This window comes from Ipomoea nil, unplaced genomic scaffold, assembly GCF_001879475.1.
Source record: "Ipomoea nil cultivar Tokyo-kokei standard unplaced genomic scaffold, Asagao_1.1 scaffold2565, whole genome shotgun sequence".
Lineage (NCBI taxonomy): Eukaryota > Viridiplantae > Streptophyta > Magnoliopsida > Solanales > Convolvulaceae > Ipomoea > Ipomoea nil.
The window spans coordinates 998666-1022640 of record NW_017618993.1 but is presented as its reverse complement, the minus strand read 5'-3'; the positions used below and the strand labels follow the sequence as shown (position 1 = coordinate 1022640).

Here is a 23975-nt window from a genome sequence, read left to right as displayed (position 1 = left end):
TAATCTCAACCATAGATCTAGTTCAAATCAACAACTCAGATTGAAGATTAATTAAAAAATGCGTAGTGGTATTTTTGTAATTTTGAGTAAGTCAAATTGTCTTTGTATTCGAGTGCACATCATTTCTTCTTCAAGTCCACATTTTCCTTTTTCAAGTGCATATTTATCTTCTTCTAGTGCATCTGTTTTAATTTGTTTCAGTACACAGCTTCTCCTTTGAGTGCACATCTTTGTGCCTTTGAGTGCAAAAATTTGGCCTTCAAGTGCATATTTTCTTTTCTAAGAGTGCACAATTAATTTTCTTCAAATTTTCCCTTTTAGTGTCTTTTTCTCCCCTTGCCTTCTAGTGATCCTTTCTATGTCTTCAAGTGCACAATTTCATGCAATAAGTGCATGTTTGTCTTAATATTGTGTTGAAAAAAAATACTCAGCATTCCATTGAACCCTTTTTTTTCTTCTAGTGTATGTTTTTATCCTTTTAAAGTGCATGTTTTCCTTTCTAAAAGTGCACAATTAATTTCACTCGAATTTTCCCTTTTAGCGTCTTTTTGTTCATTGCCTTCTAGTAATCCTCTTTATGCCTTCAAGTGCTCAATTTCATGCCTACAAGTGCATGTGTGTCTTACAATTGTGTTAAAAAAAAATACTTAGCATTCCATTGAACCATTTTTTTCCTTCTAGTGAATATTTTTAGCCTTCAAGTGCACATTTTGTAGCCTTCAAGTGCATGTTTTCCTTTCTAAGAGTGCACAATTAATTTCCTTCGAATTTTCCCTTTTTAGTGTATGTCTTTTTTTCTCCATTGCCTTCCAGTGATTCTCTTTAAGCCTTCAAGTGCTCAATTTAATGCATACAAGTGTATGTGTGTCTTACTATAGTGTAAAAACAAAAAAAAAAAAAACAAAAAAAAAAAAAAGCCTTGTTTGGTAAATGGCTAATAGCTGTTAACTGATTGGGTTAATAAGAGGGTATAACTAGTTGATAACATTAGGTGATTGTAGAAAGGTGTTTGGTAAATTAGCAGTGTTGTAAAAGTCCCACCTAGGCACCGATTAATCGGCGCCTAGGCGCTAGGCACTTGCTAGCAGCCTAGCGTATCACCGTAATCGGTGGTCTAGGTGACTGGACGGCTAGGCGGCCGACTAGGCCGCCTAAGCGCTGACGGCATAGGACACCTAGGCACTGACTATGCTTTCTAGGCATGGACTATGCCGACTAGGTCGCCTAGTCGACCGAGTAGCTATTGTCCCTTTTTTTAAATGGGTCATTTAGAGCATCCACATTGGTTGGGGAGAATGGGGGGATAATGTAAGAGTGATTAGGAAAGAGAATGTGGGAGGGGAGAGAAAAAAAAAAGAAAAAACAAAACAAAACAAAAAAATTAAAAAAAAAAAAAAAAAAAGTAATCAGACGCGCCAGGCGCCTCCGAGCGCGTGCAGTGCACGCGCCAGGCGCCTCCGAGCGCGTGCAGTGCACGCGCCCGGCTTTTACTTCTTCTTCTTTTTTTTTTTTTTTTTTTTTCTGACAATATCCTCACATTTGCAGGACAATTCTTTTTCAATTATCTCCCCTCCACACTAGTTATTATCTCATGTAGGGAAGAATTAATGCTGAAATCTCCCCACAATATGCACAAGTGTGGATGCTCTTAACTCAAAACAACATTGTTTTGAGAAAAATAACCCTAAATTGTTCAAACGATACATATTTTTTTGGTTAATATTTATTATTTTAGTATTAACTATTAAAGTATTAAATAGTTTAGGAATAAGGGTCAAATAGGCCATCGAACTGCACACGATAAAACAATTAGGCCATTGAACTTAAAAAATCAACAATTAGGTCCCTAAACTAATCAATTTCAAACAATTCTTCCAATTTGAAGGTTTCCAACAGGTCATCTCCCAAATTAATTATTTTTTTAAAATATAAATTTTAAAAATTAATTATTTAAAGAAAAAAAAAAAAAAAAACTGGAATCCAGCCGTCTCCGGCTGGAACCAGTTTTTTTTTTTTTAAATAATTAATTTTTAAAATTTAAATTTTAAAAAGTAATTAATTTGGAAGGATGACCTGTTGACCTGTTGGAAACCTTCTAATTAAAAGAATTGTTTGAAATTGATTAGTTTAGGGACCCAATTGTTGGCTTTTTAAGTTCAGTGGCCTAATTGTTTTATTGTGTGCAGTTCGATGGCCTATTTGACCCTTATTCCAATAGTTTATAATTATCAAGTTTTAAAAAATTAAAACATTTAAAATAAATTTAAAAAAAAAAAATACACGAGCACCTAGGCTATTTTAATTAAAAGTCAAATTCTTAAATTGTGATTACTAATTCAACCGTCTGACCAACCAGAATGTCTTTGCTGAACAACATAAACTTATGAGTACATTAGATGGAGTAGAATGTAGAATCCAAAAAACATAAAAATAAAAATTCATCGATCCCAGACGCCATGTATCATCAGTGGGTACATATCAGATTTTACCATGAGAGAGCGCAATGATAATGGCGTAGATAACAATGAATATCATAGAGTGAGTAAACATAGCCTTGCCATTGGTCTTCATGCTTCTGAACTCAAACTTCCGATCGTTTCCCGGAAACTGGAAAATCAAACCGGGTTGCAACAGATAAAAGAGCACCGCTCCGACTACCAACGGTGACCACCCACCCATGAATTTGTTGTTTTTATCTGTACATTGCCAATATACAATTAGTACGCCATCTATACAACTGTATCCATATAATTTGAGTAACATGGGAAACCCGCAATCACTACGAAAGTGTGCAGGTTAAATTAAAATTGCCTTGTGACTCAAAATGGCAATTATAATTCAGCATATGTTATTCATAGTTGACCAGGTCAAACTAACAAGATCAATAGACCCCTACTACTTGAAATTCAACTTGAAACCTTGTGGTTATCAAGTCGACAACCCAACAAAAGGGAAGTATGTGAGCCCCGAGGGGAGTAATTCAGGGATAAAAAGGTTGGGTGTGGGCATAGTACCGAACAAATATCTGGGTTTAAATCAACATAGATTAGGATTTCAGAATCTCATAACAGAAAATTCATAATCTGATAACAGAAAATTCATAATCTCGAAACAGAAAATTCATAATCTCATAACAGAAAATTCATAATTTATGAATGTTGAAGAAGCTTGCGCTACAGAGGAGCAACCATGGTTTCGGACGGGAATGTGTAGGCATGATTCCAAAGTGAATGTGCAGGTATGGATTCATAATTTATGAATATCCGAAATCATTGCTCACCTCAAATTAAAGTGAAACCGTGAAATGTGAAAATGATGAAAAAAAGTCACGCGATTAATTAAGGAAAAAAAAAAAGATAACGGTGCACTAACACCGTTGGGACCGTATTCACCATGAATGGTGAACACAGTTCCATGGCATAACGATTGGAACTTAGAGGTTAACGGTTCAAAACTTTCATGTATTGGTTTTAAAAATTATGATTTTGGTATGGCTTCATTTATTTACTAGAACAGGACCACTAAAATTTAAAATACGGCCCTGCATGATTTAGCTTAAAAAATCATTGGTGCCCATAAATTGGGTAACAATATTAGTTAAAAAAAAAAAAAAAAAAAAAAAAAAAAAAGATAATTGTTCAATTAAAAATTTTCATAAGAGGGAAAAATTTTAGAATGTTGGATAACATTTCTCTTTTAAAAATTTGTATGAACACCCATTATGAGCCATTATATTTGCGGACGCTCAAATATGGGTAGGCCAACTTTCAATCCTTATACCATGAATCAGGGTTCACAGTGCAATGTGGATCCTAGTGTATATGTATGTCTTATGTTGTAAATTTTTATGTCTTGTATTATTAAATTATATATCTTAAGAGTATGAATTTCGTATTTGAAACAAAATAGTAATTGTGTTTTATGTTATGAAATTATGTGTCTTGTATTATGAAAATTTGTGCTTATGAACACAAATTATGTACCTAAATTAAATTTAAAAAATAAGTAAATATGTAACATCTATATGTATCTTGTGTTGTGATTTTTTGTGTATTGTGTTATGAAATTATATACCTTACATGTATGAATTCTATACTATGTGGATCCTGATCCATATATAATATAAATTGCCGCCAACATTGGCCACGTACGGTCAAGTGGATATCATAGGCCCCCAATTTTTTGGAATCCATTTTTTAAAAAAATAATTATATATAATTCATTATTTTCTTTGAAGAAAAAACTGAAAAATTTAAGTCACATTATTGCCGCATAGAATGCGACAGAAGTATTCACTATTATTCAGTCCTCTCATCGACGACTTACAGTCTACGAAAGTCTTCGCCCATAATTCTCTTGCACTTGGTCCATGCAACTTGTTGATATTAATACCGCTGCTTAGCTGAGTTGGTTATATAAAGTAATGTAACAAAAGTACAGTACTGGAGTACTACCTTAATTTCCAAAAGTTGAACTCTAGTAACTTAGCTTGTATATACTCCATAATAAATTAATTTTTTTAGAAATTAATTAATATTTGTCTTGGTAAGTTAATTACTCAGCACTACGTACACCTAAGTGCTATATATATTACTTAAGTTGAGTAAAGTAGGTGATGGAATAGAGTGTGTGAGATGGTATCCTCACAGGTTCACATCGGATATAATTTTAAAGAGTGGATCAAAATGGTGTTAAATAGTCGGTGATTAAGCACAAAAGTGTAGAGTATTTGGAAGTTAGTTCAAAGGAATAGATCTAGTTCATGTAATAAGAGCAAAATAATGAAAATGACATTAATCCAATTGTAATGAAAGATCAAGTAACGATTAACAATCAATAGTAAAACTAAGGGTTTGGACTATGTCACTTAACTGCAGATGATATATTGTATCATTAGTTAGAGGTCATGTAATGCATTGTCAAGGGAACTAGGAGAGACGCTACTAAATGCCAATGCAACTCTCGTGGACAATATTGGACTCTCATTGTGACTCAAGCCAATTGATGCATTGTATCAAACACGTGATGTTCATGTCTCCTCCAACTCCCTTTTCTCAAAGGTGAGTTGGACTAATGAGATGTGTGACTATGGTGTTCCTCTATTTTCATAGTGACAACACTTTATCCATGTAGCTCTTTCATAATTTGGCTACAACGTACAAGACTCAATACAAACGACTAAGCTCACAACTATAGCTATCATCAAGTCATTACACTAGCTCATCATATCTCAATTAAATCACATAGCATCAATCACAAAAGATGACTTAATCCAATCACTAATTGTGCCATTCCCAACTTAGATAAACGCTACTTTTGGCCATAAGACAAACATTCGCCTTAGAGAGTTCCCAAGTGACAACATACATGTTCTTCTTTCGACTAGCAGATAATACGATATCTCTATTTTTTGTGTTGATTACATTGCATTTGTCCTTTAAGAATTCAACTTTATATCCCTTATCGCAAAATTGACTGGTGCTTAGAAGATTGAACTTCAATCCTTCAACATAAGACACTTCTCGAATGATTATCCCATTTTTAATAATGTCTCCTACTCCTTGTGTCTTCCCGCTAGATTCTCCACCAAAGATTACTTTCGGGCCATCAAATTCTTTATAGTTGCTCAAATTTGACTTATCACCGGCCATATGTCTTGAGCAACCACTGTCCACGTACCAAGTGACCCTGTTAACCTGAAATAAAAAATTATATTGTTTTAGGTACCCCTTGATTCTCGGGTCCTTGAGAGTTAGCGGTCAATTTCGGGATCCAGACGAACCTAGAGTTGGTTTTACTCATCCTTGGTCCTCTGTATCCACTAAACACGCGATAATGATATGGGATTTTTGTGAAAGTTTTGGCTTTCTTGTATCGACTTTGAAAATGGGTTTCAGGCAGATTGCGATACACCTTAGAATAATGAGTCTGTTTGTGTTTGTGAACCTTCTCAAATTCTGCTTTCGACATAGGTTCGTGAAATACAAACCAGTCCTTTTCAGAAAGATAGAACCTTCCGGCGCCTCTCATTGGTCTTCTAAGTGACCTCTGAGGCTTAACCTTTGTTCTTTTTTTGTGAATAACCTTTGCGTTGATTCAAAGAGCGATTTTGCCTCTGATTGATATTAGGGTTTACCTTTGATTGGTTCTTTCCTGTTGGCTGACCTTTTTGTAATGTAGACTAGGTCTAATTACTTTGGGCCCATTCTGAGTGACATTTATGACATGTCTTGGGTTGCCATGCGAGAAATCTCCTTTCGCAGGTTCCACAAAACTTTGTACAACCTTTCCTTTGGAATTGTTTGTCGTTTGTGGTGTTCTACCCTTATCAATTTGGATCATTGGTTCGGGCAGCTGGGTTGGACCTTGAACAAACACAGATTTTAAACCTCCACTGGTTGAAGGATCTGTAGGTTTGATCAACAAAACTTGTGAATGAGAGCTTGGGTTATAGCTAAGTCCGGCTTTCTCCCAAGTTCGTCTTTGATTGTTCACCATTCGATCTATTATCTTAGATGAATTTGTGAATGATGCAATGAACTCACGCAGATTTTGCTCCCTTATTTCTCTTGATGTGCACTGCTCTTTAAGAAGATGAACTTACTTTTCGAGTTGATCATTGGTGATGGCTATATAGCTCAATGTTTTTAATTCTAACGTGTCTGAGCTCTTCATAACTGATCATAAGTCGAGAGTTCTCTTCTTTCAACTTAGAGTATGTGCTTTTAACAATTTTAAAGTCCCTCATCATTTTTGCAACTGAATCAATGGAACTTTCCTCACTATCAGAACTAGATTCAACTTGGGTAGATGAAGAGGATTGAGAGTCTACCTCGTCATCTTTTGCCATCAAGCATAGGTTGTGATCACTTTCTTCTTGACTGAGTAGGCACAGGAGTCCCTTCTCGTCTCCTGAGCTTTGGGTCTCTGAGCTTGAACTCGAAGTACTGGATTCGGGTTCGGCCACTTCACTTGATTCATTCACAACCATTGCTTTTCTTCTCCTATCGTGTCTTGACTGACTGGATTCGGGTTTGACATCTCTTTTGCTCGAATCACCAGTTTCTTTTCTCTCTCTTAGCTTGAAGCGCTCGTGCTTGGTTCTTGGTCCTGATATTTGCAGACCATAGGATGAGGACAATTTGGGTTGAAATGTCCTGGCTTTCTGTAGTTATAGAATAACACTTGAGCCTCTGCTTGCTCTTGTTTATTAGCATGAGGTGATCTTTCGGTAAACCTTCGGCTTGAGGGGTTTGGTGATGTTTGAAATTCTGGAAAGTTATTCTTCCTCATGAACTTTTTAAATTTTCGCACAAACAAGGCAAACTGTTCGCCAGATATGAAATCAGAAGGATTAGAATTCGACTTGCTAGATGTCGACGGTTGCTGGTTTGCTATGAGAGCGATGTTCTTATTTTCTAGTTCCTCACTGTTCTTTGGTTCATGCTCAAATTCATACGCTTTCAGATCGTTGAAGATTTGTGAGCTCTGAACCGTTTTCAAGTCTCGATGATCTCTCATTGCAGTTACTTTCATATCCCATGACTTTGGAAGACCTCGAAGAATCTTCAGATTAATCTCCTTTCTAGTTGGTTCTTTTCCCAAATCTAATATCTCTCCTAGAAGTTTCGTGAATTGGATCTCCATCTAACTTATTATTTCGTTGGGATTCATCTTGAAGTCCTCGAATCGCTTCATGGCCTTGGTAAGCTTGTTCTCCTTTTCTTGTTCATCGCCTTCACCAATTTCCATCAGTGTGTTCCAGATGTCTTTAGCAGTCTTACATTTCCTCACTCTTGGAAATAACGATTCATCTAGAGATTTGTATAAGATGTCTCGAGCAACATTATCAAAATTTGCTCGTGTTCTCTCTTCTGTGGTTAGTTCAGCCTTTGGTTTTGGGATCATCTGATCAGCGTCAGCACCTTGTGCTGCTGCATGTGGATTGACCATCATAATTGTGATTGGTCTGTCTATGATAACATCCCACATTTCATCATGAATCGCTGATAGATGTGCCTGCATGCGCACCTTCCAATCATCAAATTTAGACATGTTAAAAGCAAGAGGTCTAGATCTATGCCCATGATCATTTTCCATTTTTTAAAATTTGTGCAACGATAAAATGTAGTTTTTAGGATTTTTGAAATGGGATCTACCATGCAGTAAATGCAAAGCGTTTACCGTTCAAGGTAACTGCTCTGATACCACTTGTTGGTCCCGGTAGTGACTAAAGAGAGTCTAGAGGCGGGGGGGGGGGGGGGGGGGGGAATAGACTCTACTCGATTTTTGGAAGCAAACATGAAAGATTAATGCATATCGGAAAGTATATGTGTTCTTTTTAATGATTCTTTGCACACTTTCGTTATAAGAAATTAAGGTTTGATGATTGTGGATGATATGCAAAGCAAGTAATTGAACAAAAGTAATAGGAGAGAGAGAGAGAGAGAGAGAGAGAGAGAGAGAGAGAGAGAGATTTTTATAGTGGTTCGGCGTTTAACAAAGCCTACTCCACTCTTCTTTCACAACTCATGAAAGGGTTTGCACTATCACTCCTTAGTACAAATAAAGTCAAGCTTGCATCATTGATCACTAAGCCGGACCGCAACTTGCTAGGTTTTTCAACTCCTTGAGTTTACTCCATCTCTTTCAACTTCTTCTTCAGAGTTGAGGGGTGGAATATGTTGATGTTGTTTCCAACTTGAAATCTTGACTTGATGATAGCTTGATCTTCGTATGAACTTGCAAGATTTCTTGATATTGTGAAGACTTGAAGAACTTGATAATATGTTAGAAAAGTCTTCAGAAAATACACGCTGATTTCTAGATTAAGCTTGAAGCTTTTGGAGTTTTGAATGCTTTTTGAGATAGCAATAGAGTGACAAAAATCAGCACATTCTTCAAGTTATGAAGAGGGGTATTTATAGGAAGAAAAATCCATCAATTGGAGGGAGATGAAGATTTCAAACCTATTGACCAGCGTGTAATGACCTCTGGGTAAGGAGTCTTAAATGCGGCTGTATGTATAGCCGTTGGCTTCAAAAAACAACCAACCATTTTGTCATTTTGTGCAGACAAAAGGTACTAATCATTAAATGCTCCTTGATATTTGAAATTTCATTCATAGGACACCATTTGTCTAGGATGATTTACCCAGCACTGAGACTTAGACAAATATGCTTCTGATAGCATATGAATCTTGTCTAATCAAGTCAAGCTTTGACTTGTAGTCTCGGTTCATACGATAACGAAAGATTGTCCTTATCTTTCATTGAATTCTTTATACATGAGAGACATACCCTTCCATGACTTTGGTCTTAGCTGATCTCTCGGTCTTCTCTTGATCCTCTCTTTTCTTTAACTAGTCCTAGTTGACTAAGAAATGCTCTGACCGTGTACAGATTTTGCTGAGTACGAATCACAAGTTGAGCAATAACAACTTTCGTCTAGCACGAAAGATGCAAGATAACGAGAGTAAAAAGAGGGGTCTACATTCCTAATGAGTTTGGTATCATCAAAATCTAAGTACACTTGTTCCTAACATTATTGATGTTTAGAATACTATATATGTAATTAGCATAAAAGTCTTATCATACTATGGATAAAAATAATAATGTTGATGTGGGTGAAGAACTATATAATAAGAAGAATTTTATGATATATTATAATATGTTTTGTAAGAAAATTATAATATAAATAATAAGAATCGAAGTCATTGAAAGTTTGTAAGGATGTATTTATTAATTTAGAATTTCAATGACTTTTGTAGACTTTTTAAAATAAAAATGTTGATAAAAGTTTATGAATGTTTTTTTTAAAGACTTTTATAGAGTCTTAAAAAGTTTTGAACGACTCTATGAAAGTCAATAAAAGTTTATTAAAATATATAATTTTAAAATTTTTTAAAAGTGTACAAAAGTCATGATTGAATATACGCCTTAAAATTTTTTTTTTTTCCTTCAATGTTTAATAACCTTTTTTGTCTTGTGTACTGGATTATTATTATTGTTCACACAATATAAATATATTTATTATCTTCTTCATCAAATCGATATGCATAATTATTATAAACTACTTGTGCCTACTCCATAAATGTAGATGAACTTCTATGGATAACTTTTAATTTTACATTGAATGTTTGAAGGTGTGCGTGATCAATTACGAACCCGTGGAAATCAGTCCAAGGCACAATGTAAGCCAAAATATTTTTTTTTAAGGAAAAAAAAAACAAACAAAACAAAACAAAAGATTGATCGATAGTTTATTCAGCACCAACAACAGATAGATTTTCTTGGATAACAAGGGAACCTAACGGACAAAGGAAGTAAATAGGCTGTTTTAGCTAAGTATTGAACTTGTAATTCAACAGCCTGACCAACTAGGATGGGATTGCAGAACAACATAAACTTATGACCAGTGGGTACATATAGATCAGATTGTAGCATGAGAGAGCGCAATGATAATAGCAATGAATATCATAGTGTGAGTGAACATGGCCTTGCCATTGGTTCCAGAGTGGGCTATGGAATCAGCTACCTCAGCAGTATCCTTTATCCGGTTCGCAGATTCAGCAATGGAAGCGGAACTCTGAACCGGTGGCGTAGTAGTGGTAGTGGGCGCCGCCGGTGATGAACTAACCACAGGGGTCTCCGTCTTAGTTTCATCCCCGGAATCCATGCCGGATTGGTAAGGTGGAGCTCTAAACTTCATTGGCCTATCTTGGGCAGCGGCTTGAGATGCCCATGCCCCAAACAGGAAAAGGGCTACAAGAACAGCCAATCTGAAATCAAAACTAAGGGCCATTGAAGATATATAGTTAGTATATATGATGATATGGAATGAGTGACATAGATATATGTGATAGCTATTTATAGGAAAAAAAGTAACATCAAGCTTGCCAACAAAGCAAAGCCAAGTTGATGCATCATTGCAAGGCATAATAGAAAGTCTTTAAAATAGACCAACGGATTTTTTTTTAGTTATAACTTTTATCATAATAACAAACCTATAATCTCAACCATCTGTAATAGAAAAGCAGGTAAGATGCGTTTAAAACCACTATGGTATTGTTAACAATAAAAGTTGAAGGACATATCAGAGAGGCAACTATAAACCTAACATTAGCTTGCAGCTTTAACAGCAATGGCAACTTGTCCAAATTGCATGAACCATTTTAATTAGCATTAGGTGCACAATAAATCAGTAATGTCCTATTTTCATCTACCTCACCAAGTGCGGAGCCAGAAACTCTGCGTTAGGGGTCAAATTTATAGAATAAATTTATCATGTTAATCGACATTAGTACCAACCATACAATATTATTATATATATCATACATGATTGTGCCGATTAGTATTGATAATTATTTTTATTTATACTATGTGCAATAATATATGAAATATATAATTATATGAGAACGATTGTTAAGGTTGTCAAACATTATTACTTTCGAATTTTTCACATAACAAAAAAATATATATAATAGTAAAAAATAAGAAAAATTATAATTTTTTTTGGAAATAGAAACTTAATGCATTAACTCATAGTGAATACAATCAGCAAGATAAGGCGGAGGGTCATCAAACTACTCTCCGCAACCTGACATAGAAACGGCTTCCCAAGCAACAGTGTGGGCAACACGATTCGCAGATCGCCTAAAAAAAAAAAAAAAAAAAAAAAAAAAAAAAAAAAAAAAACATTATGGACCATATTGAGCCATGAACATGTACTAGTGGGGTAGGGGCGCTGAAAGGAGATCCATCGGAAAGCTTGGGATAAATTATGTGTCCCAAAGTAGTTTGGTGGCTTATGTTTTAAAAATTTTACGTGCTTTTAATTTGGCTATGTTAGGGAAGTAGGCATGACAATTTTTATCATACTATCATTTTTGTTACTAGATTTATAGGTGAAATTTCATTTTTAATCCTTTTTTCATCTTTTTCTATTGGTCGTAGTATTATTGTTACATTACAATTTTTAGTCCTCCGTTTAACACCTATTTAAATGACAATAAATACGAAGTCATTTCGATCTCTTTTAATCCAAAGTGGGTTGACTCACTAATTTTATTTTATTTTTTTAAAAAGAAATGCCTAATTCACAATTTGAGTCACATGTCTTCTTCAATTGCAATCTGTGCCTCCATAGTGCCTACACAACCTAAGCATCTGCAACAGTCGTGGAATGACATATATATAAAGCTAGGACTAAAACAAGAATTAACACTTAGAATTAAATTGGCTTAAATACCTTCATATTTAAAGTCATTTAAACAAGATTGTTGATGACGGATGAAAAATGGTAATGCCAAAATAGTACTACGATAAGAAATAATTGTTTAGAAAAAAAAAAAAAAAAAAAAAAAAAAGACTAAAAGTTGAATGTCACCTATAAATATAAAACAAATAAATGCAATTAACTCAAAATAAATACATTCTGCAAGACCAATTATTACTTTTATTTATTAAAAAGAAAATTCTATAACCCCTTCAAAATTTTTCTCTAAAATTTCTCCTCATGATGTAGCTTAAAATCATTGGTGCCCACCTATGGCAATTTATATCGTGCATCAGGGCGCGCATTGCATTGTGCGCCCGGGTGCAAAACAATGTCGTTTTGGAAATGTACATAATTGTATAAGAAAATACACATACTTTTTAAAAAAAGATAATACACATAATCTAACATAATACATAAACTCTTAACATAATATACATAAATTCATTGTTTTGGATGTAAATAATTGTATAAAAAAATATACATAATTGTATAAAAAAAATGTACATAATTATATAAACAAATGTACATAATTGTATACCATAATGTACATAATCGCGTCAACTTCCTACACGACTTAACAAAACGATGTCGTTTTAGGTGGTGCGGGATGCACAGTGTTGTGTGCGCCGTGGTGTAGGGTATAATGATTGCCCATCTATTGGGTAGTCCTCACCAATAGTTAAAAAGAAAGCTAATTGTCTAGGTACAAAATGTAATATGAGGGAAAATTTTTAGATTGGATAACATTACTCTTTTAAAAATTTGATGGAAATCGTGAAACTAAAGTATTTTCAATAGGCCACTACTATCATCTATATATCTATATGTACATCAATAATGTCCTCTTTTCGTCTACCACCGTGGCATGGATTGTGAAATCTGAGGGTCAAATTTCTCTGGTCTTAATCACCTCATATCAATTGGAGCATTTTATAAGTCAGTCCCTGAGTCTATGTAAATAGAAAAAATTAATATTAATGCATATAATTTGGACTAATATCAATAAAATAAAACAATCAATTGAATACATTCAATTTTCAAAGAAAAAAGTCCATTTTAGATGAAAAAAAAAAAATGTCTTTAAAAATTTTTACGCTAAAGATGCATTTGTGATCCCTCCATACGTAGAGATGACAATGGGTTGGGTGTGGGTCAGGAAGGACTACATCCATCACCCGACCCACCTTATATTTTCTCCACACACCCCCATCGAGTGCGGGTGTCAACTATGGGTTTCCACCACTTATAATCTTATTATCATTTTTTCAAAAAATAATATTTAAATTACCTACACATAATAAAATAATAAAATTTATTAGTTATATAAAACACGTACTAAAAATTTGGGTGAATATCCACAGAGCGGATTGAAATTGTCATCCATACATACGTACTAAAGATGTCTAATTGTTATATTGGATCAAGGTACACCACACATGGTGGACTTTGATCTTTTCATATTATTTATTTATAATTAACATATTATATATTTTCAACTAATAAATTACATACTTATTACAATTAATTTATTATGTACATGCAGTTAACATATTATGCAATTGCAATTAATAAATTATGTATCTATAACAATTAACGTATTATATACCTCCAGTTAATAAATTATATATGTACCTATTACAATTAACATATTATGTATCTTCTGTTTATTTATAAGTAAATAATTTGTTAATTGAATGTACATAATATATTAGATGCAGGTAAATAATTGGAATGTCATTTTTGACCAGGATTCACAATGTAAAGTGAATCTTGATCCATGATATAATTTGTGAGAGATGTCAATACAAGCTAAGCCTACTTGACCCACATGGGTTAGCTCGGGAGAAATCCATGAAAAGCGAGCATTGATGGCTAGGCTAACGTCATCCTTGTATGAACGCCCGTTATGAGCCGTCAATGTTCGCTTCATGACGCTCACGGTGGTGTTAACTACCATCCAAAAATAACATCGTTTTGAACTGTGATTCACACAGTACAACTGTGTGAACCATACACGGTCCACACAATAATTTGCTGCTCAAACATGGGTAGGCCAACATTGGCCATGTACGATCAAGGGGATATCATAGGCTCCCAATTTTTTGGAATCCATTTTAAAAAATAATAATAATAATAATAAGGATTATGACCTGTTTGGTAAAATGGCTGTTAGTTGTTAGCTGTTAGCGGATTGTGTTAATTATAGGGTACAAATAGTTGATAACATTAGCTGATTGTAGAAAAGTGTTTGGTAAATTAGCTGTTAGTTGATAGCTGTTTGGTATAATTTCTTTTCTCAAAAAGTTAATTGAAAAAGTTGCTTGGAATAGCTTTTCAAATTTTAGCCTTTTGGAGTTGCAAAAAGCTAATTAACTAAACATTTATATTGATATTTTAACTAAATCAAACAATTAATAGTGGTCAAATAAGTCAAAATTGACTTATACATTAATTTTTTACCAAAGAGGGCCCTATAATTCATTATTTTCTTAGAAGAAAAAGCTGCAAAATTTAAGTAACATCAAACTTGCCGCGTAGAATGCGACAGAAGTATTCACTATTATTCAGTCCTCTCATCGACGACTTATAGTCTACGGAAGTCTTCGCCCATAATTCTCTACTTGTTGATATATATTAATACCGCTACTTAGCTGAGTTAGTTGGCTCTATAAAGTAATGTAACAAAAGTACTGGACAAAAGTAACTACCTTAATTATATTTTCAAAAGTTGAACCCTAGTAACTTGTATATACTCCACAATAAAAAGTTAATTCCATTTTAAGTCCTAGTGTTATAGGTGACAACCATACAAGAGTCAATACGAACCACCAAATTCACAACTATAGCCATCATCAAGTCATTACACTAATAACTCAATTCTATCACATAGCATCAATCACAAAAGATGACTTAATCTAATCCCTAATTAAGGAAGGTCTTAAGGTCAAACCTCATTCCAATCAAAATTCACATAAATATTAAACATATATTATGAATATTTTAGAGTGTATTTAAAAAATACAATATAAAATTTAACATAACTTTGACCAATAAATTAGAATCACGCATTAGGTATTGATGAAATGGTATACCTAATTTACAGTATATATTCAACGCAGATGAGAACATATGCTTATTATCACTGTCTTTTTGAGAAATAAAGATTTGGTTATGTTTTTGAAAATGTACTGCGCCAAGGCACTGAAATCGCAATGAAGCGCACCAGGGATCAGACAAGATTAAATCAAGAATTCATTTCTGGCAGAAGTAGCAGCAAGAGAAAACATGGATCACGCCAATTAATAGGGTTCTGTGTTGCAAAAATTATGCTTGTATACTATCCGGTGAGGGTGTTTCCCATTAAAACTACTATTGCACTAGTTAATTTTATAAAGAATAATGCTATAGGTCATAGCTATGCATTATTGGAATATTTACTTTTACGAAAAATTTGATAATCTTACATTAATATCAATATTGAAAAAATTGCTAAGCGTCTCCCCGATTTGTTTTTATTTTTTAGGTTTCCATCAAGCAGTCTTCCACCGATCTTGGTGGTGAGTTGCAAATTAATCGCCTACACTAGAGAATTGAATACTAATGTAATAATGCACCTAGAAGCTTCTGTTATCTTCTTCTGTTGTCATGGCCGTGTGGAGAGGCGGAGGCAGACTGCAAATCGGCATGGCGGACTGGTGGACACTGAATATGCAATGATTCGCAGTTTTTTTGGGTTATTCGCCAAAATGACGTCCTTTTGGCGAATAACCCTAAAAAAAATGGGTTGAGACGATTCGGCCAGCTAGGCAGTTTAGGCGCCGCCTAGCATCTAGGCACCGATTAATCGGCACCTAGGCGTGATTTTTGCAAAACTGATTGATATACGTTGGGATATCTAATGACACTTTGATAGCTTCTGAAACACTAATTTAAAAATACACATTAGACATTCGATTATTCGTGCAATGTCCATGTGGTAACTTGTAAAAGATATAAACTCAAACCACTTGACCAAATATCTTATAGTTTGATAGCATCACTGTTACTTTCTATAAGCAAATCACGATCGGCATAATTTGTTGAGTTAATTCCACCAGAGGTCCCTTGTCTTTGGTGGCAATTCCAAATTTAGTCCCAGACTATCTTTTTTGTCATTTTACATCTCAGACTATTGTTTTTTTTTTTTTGATACTTTTAGTCCTTCCATCATGATTTTTTCTATTTTTAGTAAGGATATTTTTGTCTTTTCATATTTTTCTTTTGTTATTTTTCCGGTTTCAACCAGTTTAATTGGTTTAGAAATTTAGGTAATCTCTGATTTTTAGTAACCATATTTTTCAATTAAGTTTTAGTAAAGTCCTAAACCAATTAAACTGGTTGAAACCGGAAAAATAACAAAAGAAAAATATGAAGAGACAAAAATGCCCTTACTAAAAATAGAAAAAATCATGATAAGGACTAAAAGTGTCCAAAAATGATAGTCTGGGATATAAATGGTAAAAACGATAGTCTGGGACTAAATTTGAAATTGCCACCAAAGACAAGGGACCTCCAGTAAATTAACTCTAATTTGTTTAACAAAACTCAAACCACTTGTAATAAATAACAACTTTAACTTGTTCATTATAATGTCAGATTAGGTCTGTTTGAAAATTTAAAATTTGAATTTTGAAAATCATTTTCTAGACACTTTTGGTGTTGAATTAGCTTTTCCCAAAAAGTTGAATCCTCAATCCTTGGTTAGACGGAGTATTTGAGAGGATGTATATTACGGTGACTCAATGACTCAACAGATATGACCAAATACTGGTGTGCAGATCCCACTTTGAGCATAATTCCCATATTGCCACCGTCAAGGTTCTAACCTTAATCCTTTCTCCCAAATACTGCATATTGAATCATTGAGTTAAGCATGTGCTAATTTTATTTATTTATATTTTTATTTGCTCTTTCCCAAAAAAAAAAAAAAAAAAAAAAAAAAAAAAAAAAAAAAGGAGTTAATATCGTGTGGGTCATTGACCCACGTGTCAAATATTAAACTGATTATCGTGTGAGTTATTGACCCACGTTTCAGATATTAGACTGATAAGAATAGAAACTACACTTGAATTAGCTATTCAAGGAGAATGAAGTGAACGAATTAAACCTATTTAAGTCAACCAAGAAGAGACCCAATTTTGCGAAAATATTTTTCACTATTTTTTACTAGAAAGATATTTTTCAGATCTTTCTCTTATGCTCAGTTCTCTCTCTGAGTTATATCAAATGAGAACGTCTCCTATTATAAAAAGTGATGATCGATTCCAAATATCTTGGAATATTATATTGTACAGAAATGTACGGTTTATAGAATGTCTCTCAAATATACCTAACACTTTTTTTCTAGGCACAAGTGTCAAATAGGCCCATCTACTATTGCGAAGTGCTCAATTTCCACCACGAACTAAATTAAGTGTCAAATAGGTCCATCTACGAGTTAAATTTGTTCAATTGACTTTTTTTACAGGTTACATATTTAATTATTAAAATAAATAAAATAAAAAAAAATAAATAAATAAAGAATACAGCCACCGGCTGCCCTCGCCGGACAGCCCGTGGCTGCCATTTCAAAGACAGTCGTGGTTGTCTGGCGATGACAGCCAGACAGCCACGGCTGTCTAATATGAGGTCCAGATCTGGACCTCATGTTTATGGCCACCGCCCCCGTTCTAGGCCGTTTGGACCTGGACCTCTTATTAGACAGTCGTGGTTGTCCGGCTGTCCTTGCCGGACAGCCACGGCTGTCTTTGAAATGGCAGCCACCGGCTGTCCGGCGAGGACAACCGGTGGCTGTATTCTTTTTTTTTTTTTTTAATAATTTTTAAATCATTTTGAAATTATTTTTTTAATAATTGAATTGGTAACCTGCAAAAAAAAAAAAGTCAATTACCTGCAAAAAAAACTAATTGAACAAATTTAGTAGGTAAGTGTGGTTAATTAGCCTTTAATTTAGTTTATGGTGAAAATTGAGCACTTGACAATAGTATATGGGCCTATTTGACACTTCTCCTTTTTTTTTATAATTTATAAAGATATAAATTCAAACCAATTGACCAAATATCTTGTGGGTTGATAGCATCATTGCTACCGAACAAATCTCAAATCACTTGTAATAAATATGAATTTTAACTATTTCATTATAATGTCAGCTTAGGTCTGTTTGAAAATTTAAAAATTGAATTTTGAAAATCATTTTCTAGACTCTTGGTGTTGAATTAGCTATTCAATGAGAATGAAGTGAACGAAATCAACCTATTTTGGTCAAACAAGAAGAGACACATTTTTGCGAAAATATTTTACTATAAAGATATTTTTCAGATCTTTCTCGTATGCTCGGTTCTATCTCTAAGTTATTTCAAATGAGAACATCTTCTCTTGTAAAAAGTGATGGCCAATATCAAGCATCTATCAAGATTCATCAATGGTTGAGATTTTAGTAAAACAAAAAATACAGATTCAATTTTATAATTATTACAAAATTTTAAATTTATAATACTTATAAAACTAATCCCGTCATTATTCTCCTTATTTTTTAGCAAATTTCAACTGTTAGTTGATCTTACCCAAATGAATAGATCATATTAGTAGCACTTTTTTTTTTAGCTAAAACATGTTAACTCAACCCTTATATATATGTGTGTATGGTGAATGCATTGTCAAGCGTTTACGAATGTACAATCATATATTTATATAATGTGATCATATTTTTTTCTTAATTTTTAATATTAGTTTGCACATTATCACGCAAAGCTTAGTTATCATGAAAGTTAAAGCCTATAAAATGATAGGATGGGCTGAGAATAGGCCAATATATAGCTGATATATATGGTTTGACCTTCATCCAATTAAAGTGAAATCATGACATGATCTTCATTGAAGGGAAAATTGTGGTTTGGCTGTTGAGCTTTTCTGAATGAGAGGTGCCCTACCGAGACAGAGAATCTGCCTTCGAAGTGAGAGAGGGGAGCAGACGAGTCTTTTAATTTTACTTCTTTAAATTAAATTTTGAAACACTTGAACAACAGACGAGTAGTTTTACTTTTTTATTTTTCAAAGTGTGCACATAAACTCTAGTATTATATTTTTCTAAGATTGTGTGCACATAAACTCTAGTATTATATTTTTCTAAGATTAGACGCCTAAAGTCTCGTATTTTTTATGTGAACAATTTAAAAGTTTGTTTTTAAAAATAACATATTTCTAAAATCACTTAAATAATTATACATTATTGCATGGACCATGGTCCACACAATTGTGTGGACCATAAATAAAAAGTACATTTTTAATATACTAAGGGTATATTATTTATGTATATAAGGTACATTTTTGAAAGTACATTTTTAATATACTAATGGTATATTATTTTGTATAATGTATCTTTAGTACAAACATAATGTACCTTCAGTACAAAAATAATATATTTTTAATATATTAAAAATGTACATGATATTCATGGTCCATACAAGCCAAATACTTATCACAATATCACTGCATAACTTTAGGCCCTTTTTTCTTTTTTTAAACTGTGTGATTTTGTACAATTGAATTGTTTTTTTTTTTTTTAGAGTAACGAGATAAATCTGCATTCAATATTTTAATAGTGTGAACTGGATAATTCTGCCTTGCATTATCACCCTAGCTGATAAAGTACCACAATGGCTCTGTTTGGCAAACCTAGCTGAAAAGCTATAAGCTAGGAGCTGAAAGCTGAAAATGAGCTGAAAGTTGAAAAACTATAAGTTCGGAACTGAAAAGTGAAGAGCTGTTAAACTAGTTGTTATGGTTGAAAGTGTTTGGTAAAATTAGCTTTTTGATAAGCTGATAAATGTAAAAATACTAAAAAGGACATCTTCATAAAATTTAAATTAGTTTGTTTACATATTAAAATTTAACATTTTATCTTTTAAAAAAATTAACATTTTGAAATAAAACTATTAACATAATCATGATCTAGCATCTCATAATGAAGTAACAATATTGTTGCAAATCTCAAAATAATAATAATAATAATAATAATAATAATAATAATAATAATAATATTTGTGGTGAAAATTGCGGATAAAGGAGAAGAGAAAAGGATTTGAATTGGGAAGGGTAAATTATGTCATTTCTTTAAAATAATAAGGATAAAGATGAAAAAAAAGTTAGGAAGCTAAGAGTTTATTTTGAAACGCTACCTAAGGTAGCGTTCCAAAATAAGCTCTTATTTTAAGTTAGGAACTTATTTTGGGAACATTACCAAACGGAGCTTATAGCTTATTAGTAGCTTAAAATAAGCTATAAGCTCCTAAATAAGCTCTGCCAAACAGAGCCAATGAGTTGCTTTAAATGTAGATGAGCTTCTATGGATAACTTCTAATTTTACATTGAAAGTTTGAAACTGTGCGTGATTAATTATGAACCAGTGGAAAAATTGCAAATCAGTCCAAGCCACAAAAAAGAAAAAAAAAAAAGAAAAAAAAAAAAAGATTGATTGTTTATTCAGCACCAACAACAATTAGATTTCTTTGGATAACGAGGAAACCTAACAACAAAGGATTAAAGAGGTAAACCAGTCTAAACCAAGAAGGTTAATAAGCTGTTTTAGTTAAAAGTCGAATTTATAATTTGTGATGATTAATTCAACAGCTTGACCAACTAGGATGCGATTCCAAAAGAACATAAAACTTATGAGTACTATACATTAGATGGATTAGAATGTAGAATCCAAAAAAAACATAAAAAGAATCAAAATTGCGACGCCATGTATCAGATTTTAGCATGAGAGAGGGCAATGATAATAGCGTAGATAGCAATAATGAATATCATAGTGTGAGTGAACATAGCCTTGCCATTGGTCTTCATGGTTTTGAACTCAAACTTCCGATCGTTTCCCGGCCACTGGAAAATCAAACCGGGTTGCAACAGATAAAAGAGCACTGCTCCGATTACCAACGGCGACCACCTACCCATGAATCTGTTGTTTTTATCTGTACATTGCCAATATACAATTAGTACGCCATCTATATAACTATATCCATATAACTTGACTAACATGAGAAACTCGCAATCACTATGAGAGTGTGCAGGTTAAATTAAAATTATCTTGTGATCTTAATCGGCAAATGATAATGATAAATCAGTCTATGTTGTGCATACTTGATGGCAAATTATATTATGCACCGCGCGTCTTTTTTTTTAAATGAAAATTAACAGTGTTTATTTCCGCCGTTTCGCACCCTTTTACAAAAAGTAACTCTGTTATTCAGTGTCATTTTGTATACACTGCAGTTTCAGTTGAACACAACTACAGTTTCATTTCGATATAACTATAGTTTCATTCGATATTTATAGACTCAAATATGTGAAAATGTTATTTAATTTTATTTTATATACACTATAGTTTTATTAAAACACAACTACATGATCATTTTGATATAATTACAGCTTCATTGTATAATATACACTCAAATATGTGAAATGTTATTCAGTTTCAGTTTATATACACTGCAGTTTCATTTCACTATAACTACAGTATCATTTTGATATAACTGCAGTGTCGGTTTGGATATACTGTAGTGTCAGTTGGTGTTTAATACACCAAACAAACGGATTCCGTTAACTCTAACGGCGGACCGTTTCTTTACTTAAAGAAACGGCGCCGTATATGGGCCGCGGTGCATAATCGATTATGCACCGCGGTCTATAATATAACAACTGATACTTGATCAGGTCAAACTAACAAGATCAATAGACCCATATTACTTGGAGTTCAACTTGAAACCTTGTGGTTATGAAGTCAGCAATCCAACCCCCAACTATATCCATATAACTTAACAACAAAAAGGGAAGTCTGTGAGCCCCGAGGGGCGTAATTCAGTGATACAAAAGTTGGGTGTGGGCATAGTACCCAACAAATATCTGGGTTTAAGGGTGTGTTTGGTTCGTATAAGGAATCGGAATTGGAATGGGTATCAAATACTTGGTAATGGTAATGGGTTTTGGTGAAAGTATTTAACATGTTTGGTAGTAGGGTGGAATGAGAATGGTTACTATTAGTAGTCCTTGAGAATGAATAAGGGAATGAAACCCTTATTTTATTTGGGTATAGATTTTTCAATTGATGGGGTATACGAAACCTATAGTAGTGTTCTAAAAACCTATCAACCAAACAACAACAATCACTTTCATACCCATTCCTATGTGCAAAACCCACCAACCAAACACACCCTAAATTCTTAGGATTTCAGTCTTGAGAAATAGTTACCGCAGTTTTGAGAGCTGAGTGGTGTTGGACTATGGAATCAGAAATCTCAGCACGATTGTTTATCCGGTCCACAGATTCAAGAATTGAAGTGGAAATCTGAACCGGTGGCGTAGTCGTAGTGGGCGACGCCTGTGATGAACTAACCACTGGGGTCTCCGTCTTAGTTTCATCCTCGGAATCGATGCCGGATTTGTAACGTGGAGGTCTAATTGGCCTCTCTGGCTTCATGTTATAGTCTGATGAAAACTTCACATTTTCTTGAATAATCTTGAATGAGTTTGCATTATTGACGTGACCTTTGTATGAACGCCTATGGCGCTCAAACATGCTTGAGATTCCCATGCCCCAAACAGGAAAAGGTCATAGAAGATATATATTTAGTATATGATGATATGGAATGAGTGATGTATATATGTGTGTTATGATTAATGAGTACTTACGATGAGAATGCTCTCGTTGTGATAGTAAAGAAATGGGGTAATCCACATTTGACACAAATACACAAACTTTATAACCAGTAGAATCTACAAAGAATTTTCAAAATGTAAAAGAAAATTGGAATAAGGGTCAAATAGGCCATCAAACTGCACATGATAACACTGCTGGAAATTCGCGTTTTTCCGACCTTATTCCGACCACCAAAAATTGGTCTCAAAAAATGACTTGTTTCATTTTTTCCGACGGAATGTTACGGTGGTCGGTATTTTCCGACCACATTTAATAAGTGGTCGGTATTTCCGACCACTGTTTACATGGTGGTCAGAAACATTTTGTCAAATTTAATTTTTAAAATTAGTGTATTTGCGACCACCCAAGTGGTCGGAATTCCGACCACCTTAGAATAGTGGCCGGAAATCATTCTTCTCCTTTTTTTTTTTTTTTTTTTTTGGTACTTTTTGTTTTTTTATTGTTGTGGTTCAATGGTATGAAGGCCACGTGATTTTTATTTTTTTTTTATCATTGATTATTCTACTCATGGTTTTTTTTTTTTTTTTTTTTTTTTTTTTTTTTTTTTTTTTTTCAATCGACCACGACGTAAAGAGTTTACTAGTAGATATCATCTCACCATTCTTGCTATGAAAAATAAGACCATGCTACCCTTCCCATATAGATATATGAAATCATTTTCTAACTTCAACTCTTTAAAACCATTATTCTTGTTAGGACTCTATAATCATAGTTATATTCAGTTTCATATTCCTACATAATGTATTGTATATTATCGTGTATTGTATTGCGTATTATTTTTATCACATATATAATACAAACATTCATATGGTCTCAGTAGTCTAGGTTTTCTCATGGCGTTCATTCCTGATGGTTATGTCGTTGTTTTGTTTGAGCGAACCATCTCTAACTAACGCTGCTACGCTGTCTCCTACGTCAATGACCATGATTGCCCTTTCAACGA

The 23975-nt window shown here is 33.6% G+C and overlaps 1 protein-coding gene across 1 annotated transcript; it reads right to left on the bottom strand.

Moving 5' to 3' along the window:
• Positions 1–10234: 10234 nt before the first annotated feature.
• LOC109153952 lies at positions 10235–22967 on the bottom strand. Its single transcript, XM_019301838.1, has 2 exons — positions 22949–22967; positions 10235–10801 (listed from the first exon to the last, which is right to left on the bottom strand). Coding segments are annotated over exons 1-2 (372 nt in total). The 5' UTR covers positions 22951–22967; the 3' UTR covers positions 10235–10431.
• Between the last annotated feature and the right edge of the window lie 1008 nt (positions 22968–23975).